Source organism: Indicator indicator, chromosome 11 (assembly GCF_027791375.1).
Source record: "Indicator indicator isolate 239-I01 chromosome 11, UM_Iind_1.1, whole genome shotgun sequence".
Taxonomy (NCBI): Eukaryota; Metazoa; Chordata; class Aves; order Piciformes; family Indicatoridae; genus Indicator; species Indicator indicator.
The window spans coordinates 9835603-9852521 of record NC_072020.1 but is presented as its reverse complement, the minus strand read 5'-3'; the positions used below and the strand labels follow the sequence as shown (position 1 = coordinate 9852521).

The window sequence follows — 16919 nt, the reverse complement described above, 5'->3', positions numbered from 1 at the left end:
TAAAGAGCAATGAGGTCTCCCATCAGCCAACTTTCTCCCATAGCCACTGTACAAAACTCTGCAACTCTGAACCTGGGGAGTTTTTTTGGTTGGTTGGTTGGGTTTGGGGTTTTCTTTGGGGTGGGGGGGGGGGGAAGGGGTAGCTAGTGTCTCACACATCTGTTGCAGAGCTCTGTGCAGTGACACACAGGCAGGGATGTGTACAGCAGCCATTTCTCATACCACCAGATCCACCAAGGTCCTTTTCCCATATCCCATTACTCTGTGAATAGCTTCTCTTTTAGATGATGATAGCAGAAGAGACTTTGCATTTTTTTCAGCTTAATTATTGTGCAGAGCATGGCGTGTTGCTATTGCCATTGATTGCTTGTGAGAGCCTAGAGAGTGCTCTGCCTGGCTATGTTTAGTTCACTCTGTCCCACTGCTGATTTGTTTGGTTCATTTTTTCCTCACTCAGTAGAAGTGTTGAGCAACAGAGAAAACCAAATGGGACTACCTATCACTTCAGCTCCTAGATCCATCCAGAAGAATTTTGTCTTGGTTTGAGCTAGACCAGAACTCAGCTCAGTCTATGCTCAGGGCCAGCACTTGCAGCAGCTCAGGGCAGGTTTATATAGGCAGTGGCTGCTGCTAGCAGTGACAATGCTGATGGTGAGCCAAGGGTTGGGCTGCAGACCAAGGGCACTGCTACACTTTGTGTGCCACCTTGGGGTGCAGGAAGGAAAAGGCTGCAGCTGCAGGGAGAAGGGGACAGGACAGGTGACCCTAAAATGACCAGAGATGGATTCTATCCCATGGGCATCATGTACACAGGATCACCAGGGTCAAGCCTCTTCTTCAATGGCTGGTATCTAAGGAGGACTCTCTCTGTTCTGCCTTCAGTCCTGATTCATGAGTTCCTGATTCATGAGTTCCTGAATCCAGTACCAGAATGCAGCTCTGGAATCTGCTGCTGCATCCAGTCTAGGTCTTCCCCAGCTTCTGCCCAAAGCATCAGTGGTGATGGGGACTAATACCCATCAGGGGCTGGGCTTGATGTTGGTTTGTATCTGTTTGTATTTAGTTCATTTGGTTGTTATTATTTCCATTCCATCTGTTTTAGATTCTTTTCCACCCCATCAGTCTCTCTCCCCTATTCCCTTTCTCTTCCCTTTGGAAAGGAGAGAGGTTCAAAGAGAGCCTCTGGCACTCCTCTAGTGCCCTGCCCATCCCTGACCCTTGACAATTTTGTCATCAGTGCTGTGATATCTACACCATTCTTGGATGCCAGGGTGAAAAAACATTCTCACCCCATCTCAGGAATCATCTGACTGAAAAAAAATACAAAGTTCTTGCTGTATTCCTGGTCATATTTCTTCATAGGCCCCATAAACTTTATGTGCACTTCTATATTTACATGACAAAATAATGACTTCTGCAGTAGCTTAAATGCCACAGCTGGTGGGCTTGACATTAGCTTTCTTTAATGGTTCCAAGCCAGGTATATCTCACAGCACAGGTGGGTTTGACAGAGTGCCATTTCAGGATAAAATTTTCCAAAGCAAACAGCTGTTTGACAAAGAAAGATAGAGGTGTGGGGGTGGAAGGTGAGGGTTTTAATAAAAGGAGTGGTGCAGCAGTTGGATTTCCTGAATTGGAACAGCCCAATATGTCTTTGCAAGGAACATTTGATATTTGTACTCCTCTCCTGGGGTGCTTATTTAAATGATAAAAAAAATGCTATCAAAATACTGCATGATACTCATAACCTTCTGCCACTGTTGAAAACATTGATTTTGAGCTTGGACCTTTCATGAAGAATTATTACATCTGGGAGCTGTGTGGGTTTGGTGGTTTCACTTCTTAACCCTTCATGGGATCTCTGTGATGGGTGGGCATCTGTTCACTGGATACTGCAGCTATCTGGTTGATCCCTGAGTCTTCTGTTTAGTACTGGTAGTCCTACAAAGCTGTCAAGGGTCAGGGCTAGGCTGGTCACTAAATGGGTGCTAGAGGCTCTCTGTGAAACCCTTTGCTTCCCAAAGGGAACAGAAAAGGAATAAGGAAGAGAGACTGATGGGGTGGGAAAGAAACTAAACCACTTGTCATGGAAATAAAAACAATCCAATAAAAGAGATACAAGCCAATATTAAACACAGTCCCTATGACAATGAAGTCACCATTGTCACCACTGATGCTCTGGGCAGGCACTGGGAAAGTCCCAGACTGGGCAACAAAACAAACCAAACAACAGATTGAAATCTGACATCTTTTGCCTGATTATTCTTCCCTAAAATATCTACCTTTTTATTTTAAGAAAATGCTACTCACTTTTTCTCCCTTCTACTCCAATTCTGTGTAATTTCCCAAAGCTTTGTACTGTGGCCTCCTCTTGACCCACTCCAGCAGGTCCATCTCCTTTCTGTGTTGGGGGCCTCAGAGCTGGACACACCACTGGCTCTGGCCAGCCTGATGTAGTGTGAGGTGTCCCTGCCCATGGCAGGGGGGTTGGAACGAGATGATCCTTGTGGTCCCTTCCAACCCTGACTGATTCTATGATTCTATGATTCTACTCCAGGTGAGGTTTCACCAGAGCAGAGTGGCAGAATCACCTCTCTCCATCTGCTGACCATATCTCTTCTGATGCAGCACTGAAGAGCTCATGTCCCATTCCATGCATGGTTTTTTTTTTTTTCCCTTTCCATCTGCAAAAAGCAGAGCAGTCAGCAAACCCTTAGAAGAGGATTTGTGTGCAGTTCAAAAGACACAGTATGACATCATATGACATATCACAGTAGCCACAATTGACTCTTCCTCTTTCATTACCAGTGAACAGCTTGCTGTGGGGCTTAACATATTGTCTCCTCTGTCTCATTTGTTTTGAAGTGGGATAAGAGATTTCTGATGTGTTTTCTGTTCCTCTGTCATTTTCAGAATTCTCAAGAACTCAGTTAAAGCCCACTCTTGCCTTCACCAGGGAACAAAATTCTGCTGTTTCCAACCTCTTCTCACATGTATAAGGAAGTAGCACCATTTCTCTTAAGACTGTTCATTCTTAATTTGATGGACAGCCCAAAGCTGTCAAGAACTGACAAGACATTCAAAGCAGAAAATAGACCCACCAGACAGTGTGTAGAAAGGAGGATTTTCACTTTTAAATGAAAGTTGGGATAAATTTCTTAATAAATTGATAGCTGTAGGAGCAGAATCATAGTAAAAAAACAGGATCACAAGGTTCCATTCTGATGGGAGTTGGATGGGACCTCTGGAGATCATCTAGTCCAAGTCCCCTGCTAAAGCAGGGTCATCCACAGCAGGTTGCCCAGGACCACAATGCCCAGGTGGGTTTGGAATTTCTTCAGAGAAGGAGACTCCACAACCTGTACAGCCTGCTCCAGGGTTCCAGCACCCTCACAGCAAAGAAGGTTCTCCTCCTGCTCAAATGAAGCTTCCCAGATTCTAGTTTGTACCCATTACCCCTTGTCCTATCACTGGAAAGAGTCTGGCCCCATCCTCTTGCTCCCCAGCCTTTAGCTCTTGTTGTAATGGGGGCCCAGAACTGGACACAATCCTCCAGATGATTTGCTTGCCATGGGTGAAGGGAAGTTGTCTTCCCACTCTACTCTGGATGTTGCTTCTCTTGAAATCAATGTCTGACAAACGCAGTTGTTAAACAGAATCATTAACCAGAGGTATCTCCACTTGTTTCCCACATAATTCTCTTGAGTGTGACCAGAATTTGGGTGCTTTTGAAATCTCCCATCAATTTCTTGCTTGTTCAGCTGCTTAGTGACATACTTTGTGGATGGTTTCTGTTTGCAAACACGATTTTCCAAGCTGAACAAGAAAATGGGTAGCATTTGCTATCGTTTTTGTTTCAATTGCCCCATTGCAACTTTGCAAGCTCTCCAGTGTCAACACTGTCATCAGATACCTCACATTAAATGTCCCTGCAGAGAAAACCTTACTATCTGAAGAGGCAGGTTTTCAAAGTTGTAAAGCACGATAGAATCACAGAATTGTTTTGGTTGAAAAAGAATTTTAAGGTCATTTATTCCAACCATTCTCTTAACTCTACCAAGTCTGTTGGCTAAACCATGCCTCTCAACACCACATCTCTGCCTCTTTTCAACATCTCCAGGGATAAGGATTCAACCAGCTCCCCAGGGAGCCTGTTGCAGTCTTTGAGAACCCTTTCAGCCATGAAGTGTCTTCTAATACCTAACCTAAACCTCCTCTGTTGCAACTTCATAGGATCATAGAATCAAGAAGGCTGGAAGAGACCTCAAAGATCATCGAGTCCAACCTGTCACCCTAAACCTCATGACTATCTAAACCATGGCACCAAGTGCCACGTCCAATCCCTCTTGAAGACCTCCAGTGATGGTGACCCCACCACCTCCCTGGGCAGCACATTCCAATGGCCAACCACTCTCTCTGTGAAGAACTTTCTCCTCACCTCCAGCCTAAACCTCCCCTGGCGCAGCTTGAGACTGTGTCCTCTTGCTCTGGTGCTGGTTGCCTGGGAGAAGAGACCAAACCCCTCCTGGCTACAACCTCCCTTCAGGTAGTTGTAGACAGCAATGAGGTCACCCCTGAGCCTCCTCTTCTCCAGGCTAAACAACCCCAGCTCCCTCAGCCTCTCCTCATAGGGCTTGTGCTCAAGGCCTCTCACCAGCCTCGTTGCCCTTTCCTCTCATCCTGCCACTTGTTTCTTAGGACAAGAGACTAACCCACACATGGCTCCAGCCTCCTTTCAGGGAGATGTAGAGAGACAGAAGGTCTCCCCTTAGCCTCCTTTTTTCCAGTCTGAACAACACTGACTTGGGAACCTGTTTGTGAACATAGATTGCACTCAGAACTTGAGAAAGTCCTCTGAAATGAAATTCCACAAAGGCACCTGGAGAACTTACTGATGCATTTCTTAGATTTTATGCACCCAAATGTCCAGAAGCAAAATTCAAGCCTTCTTTAGATATGGCCTGTGTAGAGCACAGGACAGTGGCATTTTAGTAGCAACTAGATGGTACAGTGTCTGTGCAACATGTATAATGAACTCTGTGGATAGGTTTGCATCCTTAGCCACACAGCTCCTAGGCTTGACAAGAGGGAGAATTAACCTCTGAATAACAGAGACAGGACTTGGAAGACTCATGTCTTATCACCAGCTCCATCACTGGCTTGGCAGAATGAGCCTTCCACCCCAGCACCATTTATTGGCCAAGCTTTGTGGAGCACTTTTGAGTTTTGGCCTAAAATGTTTTGCCAACCAAACTAAAGCTGATGAGTGAGAGGTCCTGAATGAAAAGCTGGAGGCGTGTTCCAACTCCCAGAAGGTGCAGGAGCTCAGCACATAGTGCTCAGCCTTCTGTAAGCCAAGTCCCATAAGAGGCAGATTGTGGAGTAGGTTTTGTGGATAGAGTCAAATCATGCCATGGGAGCTGGAGCAGAGAGTTCACTTGGTCGGTGGTACAGAGTGGGGTGCAGGAGAAGCATGGCTGGGAGCCCAGGAGGGAGGATGTCCCACTCAGATTGGGCAATCTTCTTTGTGGGTTGTTAGAGGAGCAATCTGAGAACATGGCAGCCCTTGCCAAACTGAAGCCATGGCCTCACTTTTTGTCTCTGTAGTCTAGGAGCTGTGGATCAGGTAATAAATAGCTCCTGTCTACAGCAGCCAGGTGCCAGGCTGAGGCTGTGACCTGCTGCTTCTCACCCTTGCACAGGACTGAGATGAAGAAAAATTGCATTTAAGATCTGAAGGTCCAATCACTTAGCAACTAGCGTCCCACCAAAGGTTTCAGACTAGCCTGGACTCTCTGTCCTCACAAGTCTCTGTTTTATTCTTTGATGTATTTAATCACTGCAGCTTTAAATTAAAAAAAAAAAATGTTCATGTGGATTTTTGTTGGGATCAAGACTGGAAAGTGTGTTGTGTGCAGCATATCCAAACAAATTTTGGGCAAGAGAAGGAAGTCTGAGAGGTATAGGGGCAGGATGTTGCTGTGTGGTGTTGGGGAAGATGACTGGCCTGGCTAAATAGGGAGCTCTTGCAGGGGCTCAGGAAAAGAAGGAGACTTCACTACCTTTGGAAAGAGGGCCAGGGAACTCAAGAAGAGTACAGGGATCTGGTTAGGTCGTGCAGAGAGAACCTACTTCAGCAATCTGTTCAGTGTCTCACAACCCTCGTTGGAAAGAATTTCTTCCTAATATCCATTTTAAGTCTACCCTACTCAAGCCTTTTGTCATATCCATTCCCTTTTGTCTTATTACTACAAGCCCTTGTAAAAAGCCCCTCTTCAGCTTTCCTGCAGCCCCCTTCAGGTGCTAGAACACTATTATAAAGTCTCCCTGGAGCCTTCTCTTCTCCAGGTTGAACAGCCCCAACTCTCCCAACCTGTCACCATAGGGAAGGTGCTCCAGCCTTCGTGGCCCTCCTGTGGCGCTTCTCCAGCAGTTCCATGTCCCTCTTATGCTGGGGACACCAGACCTGGACCCAATACTCTAGGTGGGGTCTTATTAGAGCAGACTAGATGGGGAGAATCACCTCATCCTGATGTTCACACTTCTTTGGATGCAGTCCAGGATATGGTTGTCCTTCTGAGCTGAAGATACAAAACCAAAATAGAAGTCCACTGCCCTGGCTATGGACATCCCAGTGATACTATTTTTTTTCTTCAAGGGTGACACCTGCTCTCATTCAACACATCATCACTGAAATAACTAGCTACTAATCCTCTCTGTAGATTCAGGAGGAGTGTGAGTGAAAACAGAAACCACAGAAAATGACACAGTAGAACAAAACAATATTTTCTTAGCACCTGGCATAAATCAGTTAGGATAAAAACTAACAAAATAGGAGAAGGATGTTTATCCAAAATGGGAATCCATTTATTTAAACTGGAGGAAATTTTTTTTTTGGCTGGATTGTCTGGCAGGAAGGTGTGCTTTTTAGGACACAGGAACTAAGGAGAAGTTCTTTCTTCTGTGTTACATCACTTCAAATGGAGGGAGCAGACCTAGTACTGAAGTGTTCTCAAAAGCTTGCAAAGTGAGTGGATTGAGTGAATTGCTAAACTTAACAGACCTATGTCAGGATCAAGAGGCAGTTGTGCATTCTTTTTTCTCTGGTCTTGTAATGTAAATAAAGAACTGCTCTAATGCAGGTCCAGAGGAGGGTGGCAAAGATGGTCCATGGGCTGGAGCACCTCTGCTATGAGGATAGGCCGAGGGAGCTGGGGCTGCTCATCTTGGAGAAGAGAAGAGTTGGCGGAAACCTTACAGATGCCTTCCAGTACCTGAAGGAAAGCAGGAGAGGGACTTGTCACAAGGGTGTCTAGCAACAGGGCTAGGGGAAATGGTTTTAATCTGAGGAACAGTAGGTTTAGACTGGATCTTAGGAAGAAGTTCTTTGGTATGAGGGTGGTGAGACTCTGGAATAGGTTGCCCCGAGTGGTTGTGGATGCCCCCTCCCTGGAAGTCTTTAAGACCAGATTGAGTGAGGCCTTGGAACTTAACCAAATCTAGTTGAGAAGCATCCATGCCCATGGCAAACGGCTTGGAGAAGACAAGCTCTGAGGTTCCTTCCAACCTAAAGCATTCTGTGAGGCTACGACTCATCAACAGCAGAGTCTTGCCTTGCTCTTCCAGAGTTTTACTGGCAGAGGCAGTGACGCACTTTGATAAGCTGTTCCTAACCCTTTCCTTGGAGGCATGCCTCACAGTACACGGTCATATTTCACAACAGCACATTTCATTGCCAGATCTCACAGTCTTTTGGCAGAAGGAGTAAACGTTACCTTGGCTGCATAACAGGAACAGCAGTAGTGGCACAGAAATTTCTTGCAGTAAAATTCAACCAACAGAGAAAACAAGGAGAATTCAGGCCCCACGAGCTTCTTGCCTTATCACATAACTGAGGGGTAAGATATAAAAGAACTCTATTGGTCTTGCCTTTCCTGAAAAGTCATAGAATCCTAGGATGGTTTGGGTTGGAAGATCATCTAGTTCCAACCCCCTCCCAAACATGGGCAGGAACAACAACCCCAAGCAACACTACAGGCTGGGGACAGAGTGGCTGGAGAGCAGCCAGGCAGAAAGGGACCTGGGGGTGCTGTTTGGCAGTAGGCTGAACATGAGCCAGCAGTGTGTCTGGGTGGGCATGGTGTGTATCAGGAATAGTGTGGCCAGCAGGACAAGGGAGGTTATTCTTGCCCTGTACTTAACTCTGGTCAGGCCACACCTTGAGCACTGTGTCCAGTTCTGGTCCCCTCAATTCAAGAGAGATGTTGAGGTACTGGAACGTGTCCAGAGGAGGGCAACAAAGCTGGTGAGGGGCCTGGAACACAAACCCTACGAAGAGAGGCTGAGGGAGCTGGGGTTGTTTAGCCTGGTGAAGAGGAGGCTCAGGAGTGACCTCATTGCTGTCTACAGCTACCTGAAGGGAGGTTGTAGCCAGGTGGGGGTTGGTCTCTTCTCCCAGGCCACCAGCAGCAGAATGAGGGGACACAGTCTCAAGCTGTGCCAGGGCAGGTCTAGGCTGGATGTTAGGAGGAAGTTCTTCACAGAGAGAGAGATTGCCCATGGGAATGTGCTGCCCAGGGAGGTGGTGGAGTCACCATCCCTGGAGATGTTCAAGAGGAGACTGGATGAGGCACTTAGTGCCATGGTCTGGTTGATTGGATAGGGGTGGGTGATCGGTTGGACTGGATGATCTTGGAGGTCTCTCCCAACCTGGTTGATTCTATGATTCTGTGTTCCACTAGCCCAGGTTGCTCAAGGCCCCATCCAGGCTGTTCTTAAGCACTTCCAGGGAAGGGGCATACAAAGCTTGCCTGGGCAGCCTATTCCAGTGACTTGCCACCTTCATAGTGAAGAACTTCTTCATAATGTCCAATCTAAATCTCCCCTGCTCTAGTTTAAAATCATTGCAATACACTGCCCCCCAACTTTTCCATAGGTCTCTGTCAGGTACTGGAAGGCTGCTCTAAAGTCTAACTAGAGCCTTCTCTTCCCCAGGCTAGCTCTAGCTCTTCCCCCTAGCTCTCTGAGACTGTCCCTACAGGGGAGGTGCTCCAGCCCTCTGATCATTTTTGTGACCTCTACTGGACCCTCTCTAACAGATCCATGTCTTTTTTGTGTTGGGGGTGCCACAGCTGGACACAGTACTCTAGGTGGGGTCTTCTGAATATCAGTCTTCACCTGGAAATGCTGGTCATATTTAACAGAATCATAGGATCACTGAGGTTGGAAAATGCCTCTAAGAGTGAGTCCAACTGTCAAAGGGCCATGTCCACACATTTCTTGAACACCTCCAGGGACAATGACTCCACCACCGCCCTGGGCAGCCTGTTCCAATCTCTGACCACTCCTTCTGTAAAGAAATTTTTCTAAATATCAAACCTAAACCTTCCCTGGCACAAATTCAGGCCATGTTCTCTTGTCCTACCACCTTGAGAGACAAGGCCATCACTCACCTGGCACTGACCTCCTTTCAGGGAGTTGCAGAGAATGGAAAGGTCTCCTCTCAGCCTCCTTTTTCTAGACTAAACAACCCTCAGCCACTCCTCACAAGATTTGTGCCAAGTACCTTCTAGCTACTCTACTCTTCTTCACAGGGTGTTGTGAGAACTCATGCTGCTAAGAATAAATCAAATGTTGATGTTAGCCACTAAATTGTAATCCTGAGAATGGTAACTATAGAAATCCATCCTCACTCCTATTCACACCACAAGCTCAGCTTTTAGAAAGCACAAAAAGAAGTTCTGTGGCAGCCTGCTGAAGTTTTCTTCTCCGGTGGTTTGTATTTCTTGTTGAGTCTGTTTCAGCTGTGAATTCCAGTATCCATCCCAAAAAGAGTCTCTGAGTGATCCAGAGGTCATGTGCACCTTTCTGAAATAGCCACATTTTTCTATGAGGCAATTTTGTGAAAGCTCCTCCACAATGAGAATCAGCCTTGGGTTTGAGCTACCTACCATGCAACTGTCATCTGGCAGCAGGATTAGTCTGCTGAGGAAGCAGTTCTTCTCAAAAGGCAAATATTAAGACACAGAAGAATTTTTCAGTATTTGTTTGAGAGAGAGCAAGTGACGAATGCACACATGAGGATTCTTGCTTTGAAGGAAAAAAGAATCAGGAAATGAATCCTATCTGGAATAGAGAGGAACATTAACACCCTCATAGAAAAGCTCAGGAGATGTGGCATAGAAGATTGGTCCATGAGGTGGATTGAAAACTGCCTTGACAACAGAGTTCAGAGGGTTGCCATCAGTGGCACAAAGTCAACTTGGAGGCCTGTGGCCAGTGGTGTTCCCCAGGGATCAGTACTGGGTCCAATTTTGTTCAATATCTTTATCAGTGACCTGGCTGAGGGCATTGAGAGTACCCTCAGCAAGTTCTGATGATACAAAACTGGGGGGTTGGGGTTGGCTGACACCTGCCAGGCTGTGCAGCCATCCAACATGACCTGGACAGGCTGGAGAGCTGGGTGCAGGCAAACCTCATGAAGTTTAATAAGGACAAGTGCAGGGTCCTACCTCTGGGGAGAAATAACAACAGGCACCAGGACAGGTTAGGGGCTGCCCTGCTGGAAAGCAGCTCCACAGAGAAAGACCTTGGACTGCTGGTGGACAGCAAGTTCTCCATGGAACAACAATGTGCTCTGGTGGCCAAGAGAGCCAATGGGATCCTGGGATGTATCAAGAAAGGTGTGTCCAGCAGGGCTAGGCAAGTTCTTCCATACCTCTGCTCTGCCCTGGTGAGACCACACCTGCAATACTGGGTCCAGTTTTGGGCTCCCCAGTTCAAGAGAGACAGAGACCTGCTGGAGAGAATCCAACAGAGAGCCACGAGGATGATTAGGGGACTTGAGCATCTCCCCTGTGAAGAGAGACTGAGAGCCCTGGGGCTGTTTAGCCTGGAGAAGAGAAGATTGAGAGGGAATCTGATCAAAGTCTAGAAATATCTGAGGGGTGGGTGCCAAGTGGGGGAGGCCAATCTTTTTTTTTTCAGTGGTGCGCAGTAATAAGACAAGAAACAACAGGTGCAAGGTTGAACAGAAAAGATTTCAGCTCATTTCATTTCATGAGGAGAAACTTCTTTCCAGTGAGGGTGACAGAGCACTGGAACAGGCTGCCCAGGGGGGTTGTGGAGTCTCCTTCTCTGGAGATTTTCCAAACTCACCTGGATGCATTCCTGTGCAGACTACCCTAAGTGATGCTGCTCTGGCAGTGGGCTTGGACTCGATTGTCTTTGGATGTCCTTTCCAACCTCTCACATTCTCTGATTCTGTGAAACTCTTCAAAGGTCTTTCAACTAATCCCAATTTGAGTTGCTGCACCATGTCCAAAGAAGGGCAACGAAGCTGGTGAAGTGTCTCTGGACATCCCTTCCAGCCCCTACCTTTATATGATTAAATGTCTTTTACAGAGGTCAGTCAAGCATTGGAACAGGCTGCTCAGGGAGGTGGTGGAGTCACCATCCCTGGAGATGTTCAAGGGACACACAGACATTGCACCTTGGGACATGGTTTAACGGCTGTGGTGGTGTTGGATTAATGGTTGGACTTGATGATTTTAGAGGTGTTTTCTGACCAAAACATTCCTGTGATTCTATGATAGGAAGTGACACTCAAGGAGTTGAAGGTGTTCCTAGGCATAAAAAAAGATCTTTAACTGAAATCCTCAAGCCCTGTGTATGTGTGTAAATGTTACCTGCTTCTTATTTCCAGTATTATTTGCTCACTCCTTTATGGGCTTTACTGTATTGCACAGTGGTTCCTACCAATACTGACTTGAGACCCAAGTAAATCAGTGTAGAAAAACTGGAGACGAATACTTGCTGAGAGATACTATTCCCTCTTCACTGACCAGGTAGCCCACAAGAACTAGCTCCCTGTGTTGAAAGCCTGCCTTTGGCAACACCCTCCAGTGACAGAAAGTGGACTAAGATAAAAACTAGAGAAGTGTAAAGCTCAGGATGCTGATATTGAGATGCAGCAGTAATGCAGAATGCACAATATCAGAGAGGTTCTGGAGTCTTCTTCTCTGTAGACTTTCAAAAGCTTCCTGGAACATCTAGCTAATCTAGACTGCTTTAGCAGGGGGGGTAGGACTAGATGATCTCCAGAGGTCTCTTCTAACCCTCAGCATTCTTTGATTCTGTAATGCAAGATTCAGTGACAACAATGAATTAAACAATCTTTAAAAAGCTTTCATGACCCTGATGCCTTTGTGGGTTTTTTGTTTCTATATTCTGCCTGACCTGTAATCTCATTATGGAATGAGAGAATAACACAGTTTGACAGAGGTTGCAGCATCAAAACATCTTTGAGTCACTTGCATTAAGTAAATTGTCTCTTTGATGTTTCTGTAAATAAAAGGGGATGGTGAAACCTTAATTGCAATCTTTTTTTGCTACTAAGTAGTGGTATAGTGAATAATGTAGGAAGGATTTGAAATTCCTTGAGATTTCAGCAGTGCTGGATGCCTCACTACCGCTTCAAGGATCCTTAGTTTTCACAGGAAGTCTCTCAGTGTTTCCTGGAGTTGTGGCACATGCTGTGTGGAAGTTACATATGCATGTAAGCCTGTCAAATTAGAGATACATGACCGCATATTGAAAGGAATCATAGAAGGGACCTTAAAGATCATCTTGTTCAAACTCCCCTGACGTGGGCAGGGACACCTCCCACTAGACCAGGTTGCTCAAAGTCCCATGCAACCTGGCCTTGAACACCTCCAGGAATGGGACATCTACAACATCCCTGAACAACTTGTTTCAGTGTCTTACTACCCTCACTGTAAAGAGTTTCTTCCTGATATCCAGTCTAAATCTCCTCTCTTCCAACTTCAATCCATTGCCCCTCGCCCTATCACTACACACCCAAGCTCTCCTGGAGCCCTCTTCAGGTACTGGAAGGATTCTTTAAATTCTCACTGGAGCACTTTCTTCTCCAAGCTGAACAGCCCCAACTCTTGGAGCTTGTCCCCATAAGGGAGGTGCTCCAGCTCTCTGATCATCTTCATGGCCTCCTCTGGAACCAGTCTAACCATTTCATGTCTTGCTTTGAAAGCCTCAGAATTGGACACAGAAAATGGCATGCATTTGCGAAATCTAGAGAGAGAGATTCATATAGTTTGCAGTGGGGGAAAAAAGTAGTAATTAAGCAGAAAATGGGTTGTGGAGGGAAGAACTCTTATCTCAGGAGACAATCTGCCCTACTTTCTCTTCTCACGTTTGGAAATCTATGAATCTTTTACTTGCTTTATCACTTTTCCTGATTCCCTGCAGGCCAGAGATGACAGCTAAGCCTCTGTTTGATCTTAAACTGTTTAAAGCATGTCAAAAAATGACTGATGCTGAGTCTGCTCAGCTGCTGCACGAATGCAGAATCCACCTACCAGTTATCCCTCAGTCCAGGGGATCACCGTCGCTTGAGTGAAATCATAATGATTGTCTCAGCACAGTTAGCAGAAGGTTGCAATATATAGTCTCATAGAATCACAGAATAGCAGAATTGTTTGGGTTGCAAAAGAACTCTAAGATCATTGAGTCCAACCTTCAACCTAGCACCACCATGGCCAATAAACCATGACCCATAGTGCTGTGCCCACATCTTTCTTGAACACCTCCAGGGATGGTGACTCCAACACCTCCCTGAGCAGCCTGTTCCAATGCCTGACCACTCTTGAAGGAAACAAATTTTCCTAAAATCCAATATAAATTTCCCCTGGTACGATTTCAGGCCATTTCCTCTTGTTCTATCACTTGACACTGAAGAAACCAATTCCCACCTTACTCCAACTTCCTTTCAGGGAGTTGTAGAGAGCAATGAGGTCTCCCCCTCAGCCTCCTGTTCTCCAGACTAAACAACCCCAGTTCCCTCAGCTGCTCCTCACCAGACCTGTTCTCCAGACCCTTCACCAACTTTGTTACCCATCACACTCCAGCAACTCAGCTGGGGATTAGTCAAAAGATGCTCCAGCAACTCAATGTCTTTCTCATAATGAGCAGCCCAAAACTGATCTTTTATTGCTTCCAGTGAAAGACCAGAAACTGAGCTGATGCTTTTTTTATTCTCTCTAGAAGTAATTATTTCTCTGTCAAGCCACTCTGGTATCAGGGCATAAAGATGGTATTAGTTTTTCACCCTGTGTTGTTAACAGATGTTCTGTGTAAGGACAGGGTCAGACAGATGCACCATCGTCTGTAACCCTCTCAACTGTTTATTCTGTGGGCTCTCTTTGCTGCCTTGAACACAAGCCTTTACAAATCCTTTCTATTTTTATTCCATTGCACTTCTGACAATTAACTCTAAAATACACTGTTGTCACTGGACTTCAGCAGGATAAAATACAGGGAGGATGTGAGGGGAGCTGCTTTCATGTCTCTCAAAATGGGATTCTACTGGAATTTCTATAGTAACTTCATTTTAGGAGGCTTTAAATTGTGCTGGAAATTTATATACCTCAAATGCCCTGAATGTGTTCAAGGACAGGCTGAATAGGGCCTTGGGCAATCTGGTCTAGTGGAAGGTGTCCCTGTCCATGGCAGGGGGGTTGGAACTAGATGGTTTATAAGGTCTCTTCCAACCCAAACTATTTTATGATTCAATGAACAGTTATATGGATAATGCAAGATAAATCAGGATAGGAACTTCAGACTGTTTATACTCAGCCTGTACCACGAAATGATGTGCTCATGGACTGCTTTAGATCTTCAGAGTTCTACCATCAATATTAAGATCTTTGAGAAGTGTGACCAACAGGATGAGGGAGCTGATTCTCCCCCTCTATTCTGCTCTCATGAGACCCCACCTGGAGCACTGCATCCAGTTCTGGCACCCCCAGCAAAAGAGGGACATGGAACTGCTGGACCAACCCCCACCTCAGTCCAGTCTCCTTTCAGGTAGTTGTAGAGAGCCAGAAGGTCTCCCCTCAGCCTCCCTTTCTCCAGGCTAACCAACTCAGTTTTCTCAGCTGCTCCTCACCAGACCTGTTCTCTAGCCCCTTCACCAGCTTCATTGTCCTTCTCTGCACACACTCCAGCACCTCAATGTCTTTCTTGTAATGAAGTCCTCATAACTGGACCCAGTACTCAAGGTGTAGCTTCACCAGTACAGAGGGACTATTACTTCCCTGGCCCTGCTGGTCACACTATTCTTAGTACTAGCTCCCTGATAGATGTACTATCTTGAAATGCACACCTCAAATTAAGAAATAAATATCATTTATATGGTCTTTATGAACTATTTTAGGTGCACAGTTACTTAATAGAAACTGTTCCTTGCTGTAATGTCATTGCTCTTATTATACCTAGTCTTGGGCAATATGTGCACCAGCTGATTACAGAAATTTTGGAATGAATGAGTCCTGTGAATCCTCCTGATGCTGTGGTAGTGATTAGTGTAAATATGAAGAATAAGACTTGACAAGATATTGGAAAACCTTATTGCCTCCTTTCCAAACAATCTCTGCATGACATTGCATAGTTTACCCTCTGAAGGATGTTTCAAACATCAGAAGTGTGGTGAGAAACTTGGACAGGATTGCCTTGGATAGGGAGGTGGTGTGCAAACCACTGTTGAGTTATTTAGGTTAGTTAATTAACTTCATACCATATTGTAAAACATTTTAAAAAACCCAGAAGGGCTGTTGGGTCTTTCATGTGACCTTCATCAAAGCACTGTTCATAGATGTAATTCCAAGGTAATTCATTGTCCCCTGCTTACAACATTGTAGTAGGGCTTTATTTGTGCAAAGGTCATAATTTTAAGGCACTCATCACCTTCTGAGAGTCACAGGTTCTGTCAATGCCCTACTTCTCAACTGGAGAAGCATCTCCCAGTTGAACAAAGGCTGAAGATTATTAGAGGAACAGATCTGCCAATGGGCTGATGCATGAATGAGTGTCAAAAGAAAGTGATAAGCTACACAGCATCATAAACAGCAAGCTGATGGTCCTCCACCCACCCCCTTACTCTGCCCTAGTCAGGCCAATTCTCCAGTACCGTATCCAATTCTGTGCTCCCCAGTTCAAGACCTGAGGCTGTTTAGCCTGGAGAAGAGCAGCCTGAGAGAGGATCTTCTCAATTCTCAGTAAGATATAGAGGGTGGGGGGCAAGAGGATTGGGCCAGACTCTTCTCAGTGGTGCCCAGAGACAGGCCAAAGAGCAACAGGCACAAACTGGAACCCAGGAGATTCCACCTAAACACGAGGAAAAACTTCTTTGTTGTGAGGGTGCTGGAGCCCTGGAGCAGGCTGCTCAGAGAGTTTCCTTCTCTGGAGAGATTCCAAACCCACCATTGTGATATGGGGACATTGTGATTCTGGGAAACGCTGTGGGTGACCCTGCTTTAGCAGAGGGGTTGGGCTAGATGCACCCTTCCAACCCTCACCATGCTGGGATTCTTTAAGAGAAGTTAATTTCAGCAGATGGGAAGTTCTGTACTATGTGATATTCCTTCCTAGGACTTGCAGCTGTGAGAATGGTTTAATTGCAGATGGGCTGTGAGAAGGGACACTGGTGACAGGGCTAGAAAGGCAGAAGTTTTAAAGATAGTGATGTCTGGGGGGGTTTGTGTGTGTGGTGTTTGTTTTTTATTTGGTTTGGGTTTTGGTTTGGAGTTTTGGGGTTCTTTGGGGTTTTGTGGGTTTTGGGTTTTTTTATATATAATTATCCTAATTTATAAATGTAACCCAAAATTCTGTATTTTAAACATTTATTTTCTTTGTTTCCTACAGCTGGTGGCCAATGCAATCCTTTTTGTCAGTGTAAATTTGTATGGGGTCTTTGTGAGGATTTTGACAGAACGGGCTCAGAGGAAGGCATTCCTTCAGGCCAGGAACTGCATTGAAGACAGACTGAGGCTGGAGGATGAAAATGAAAAACAGGTCAGTTTCCATGCCTGCCTTCTTTTTTCTCTGTTTTTCTTGTGGGATGA

The 16919-nt window shown here is 45.7% G+C and overlaps 1 protein-coding gene across 1 annotated transcript in view; it reads left to right on the top strand.

Moving 5' to 3' along the window:
* ADCY1 (adenylate cyclase 1) overlaps positions 1 to 16919 on the top strand; it is a 156485-nt gene that overhangs the window by 36153 nt on the left and 103413 nt on the right. Inside the window, exon 2 of the mRNA XM_054384976.1 lies at positions 16720 to 16869. Coding sequence (XP_054240951.1) covers positions 16720 to 16869 — 150 coding nt within the window. The remainder of the gene's footprint in view (positions 1 to 16719; positions 16870 to 16919) is intronic.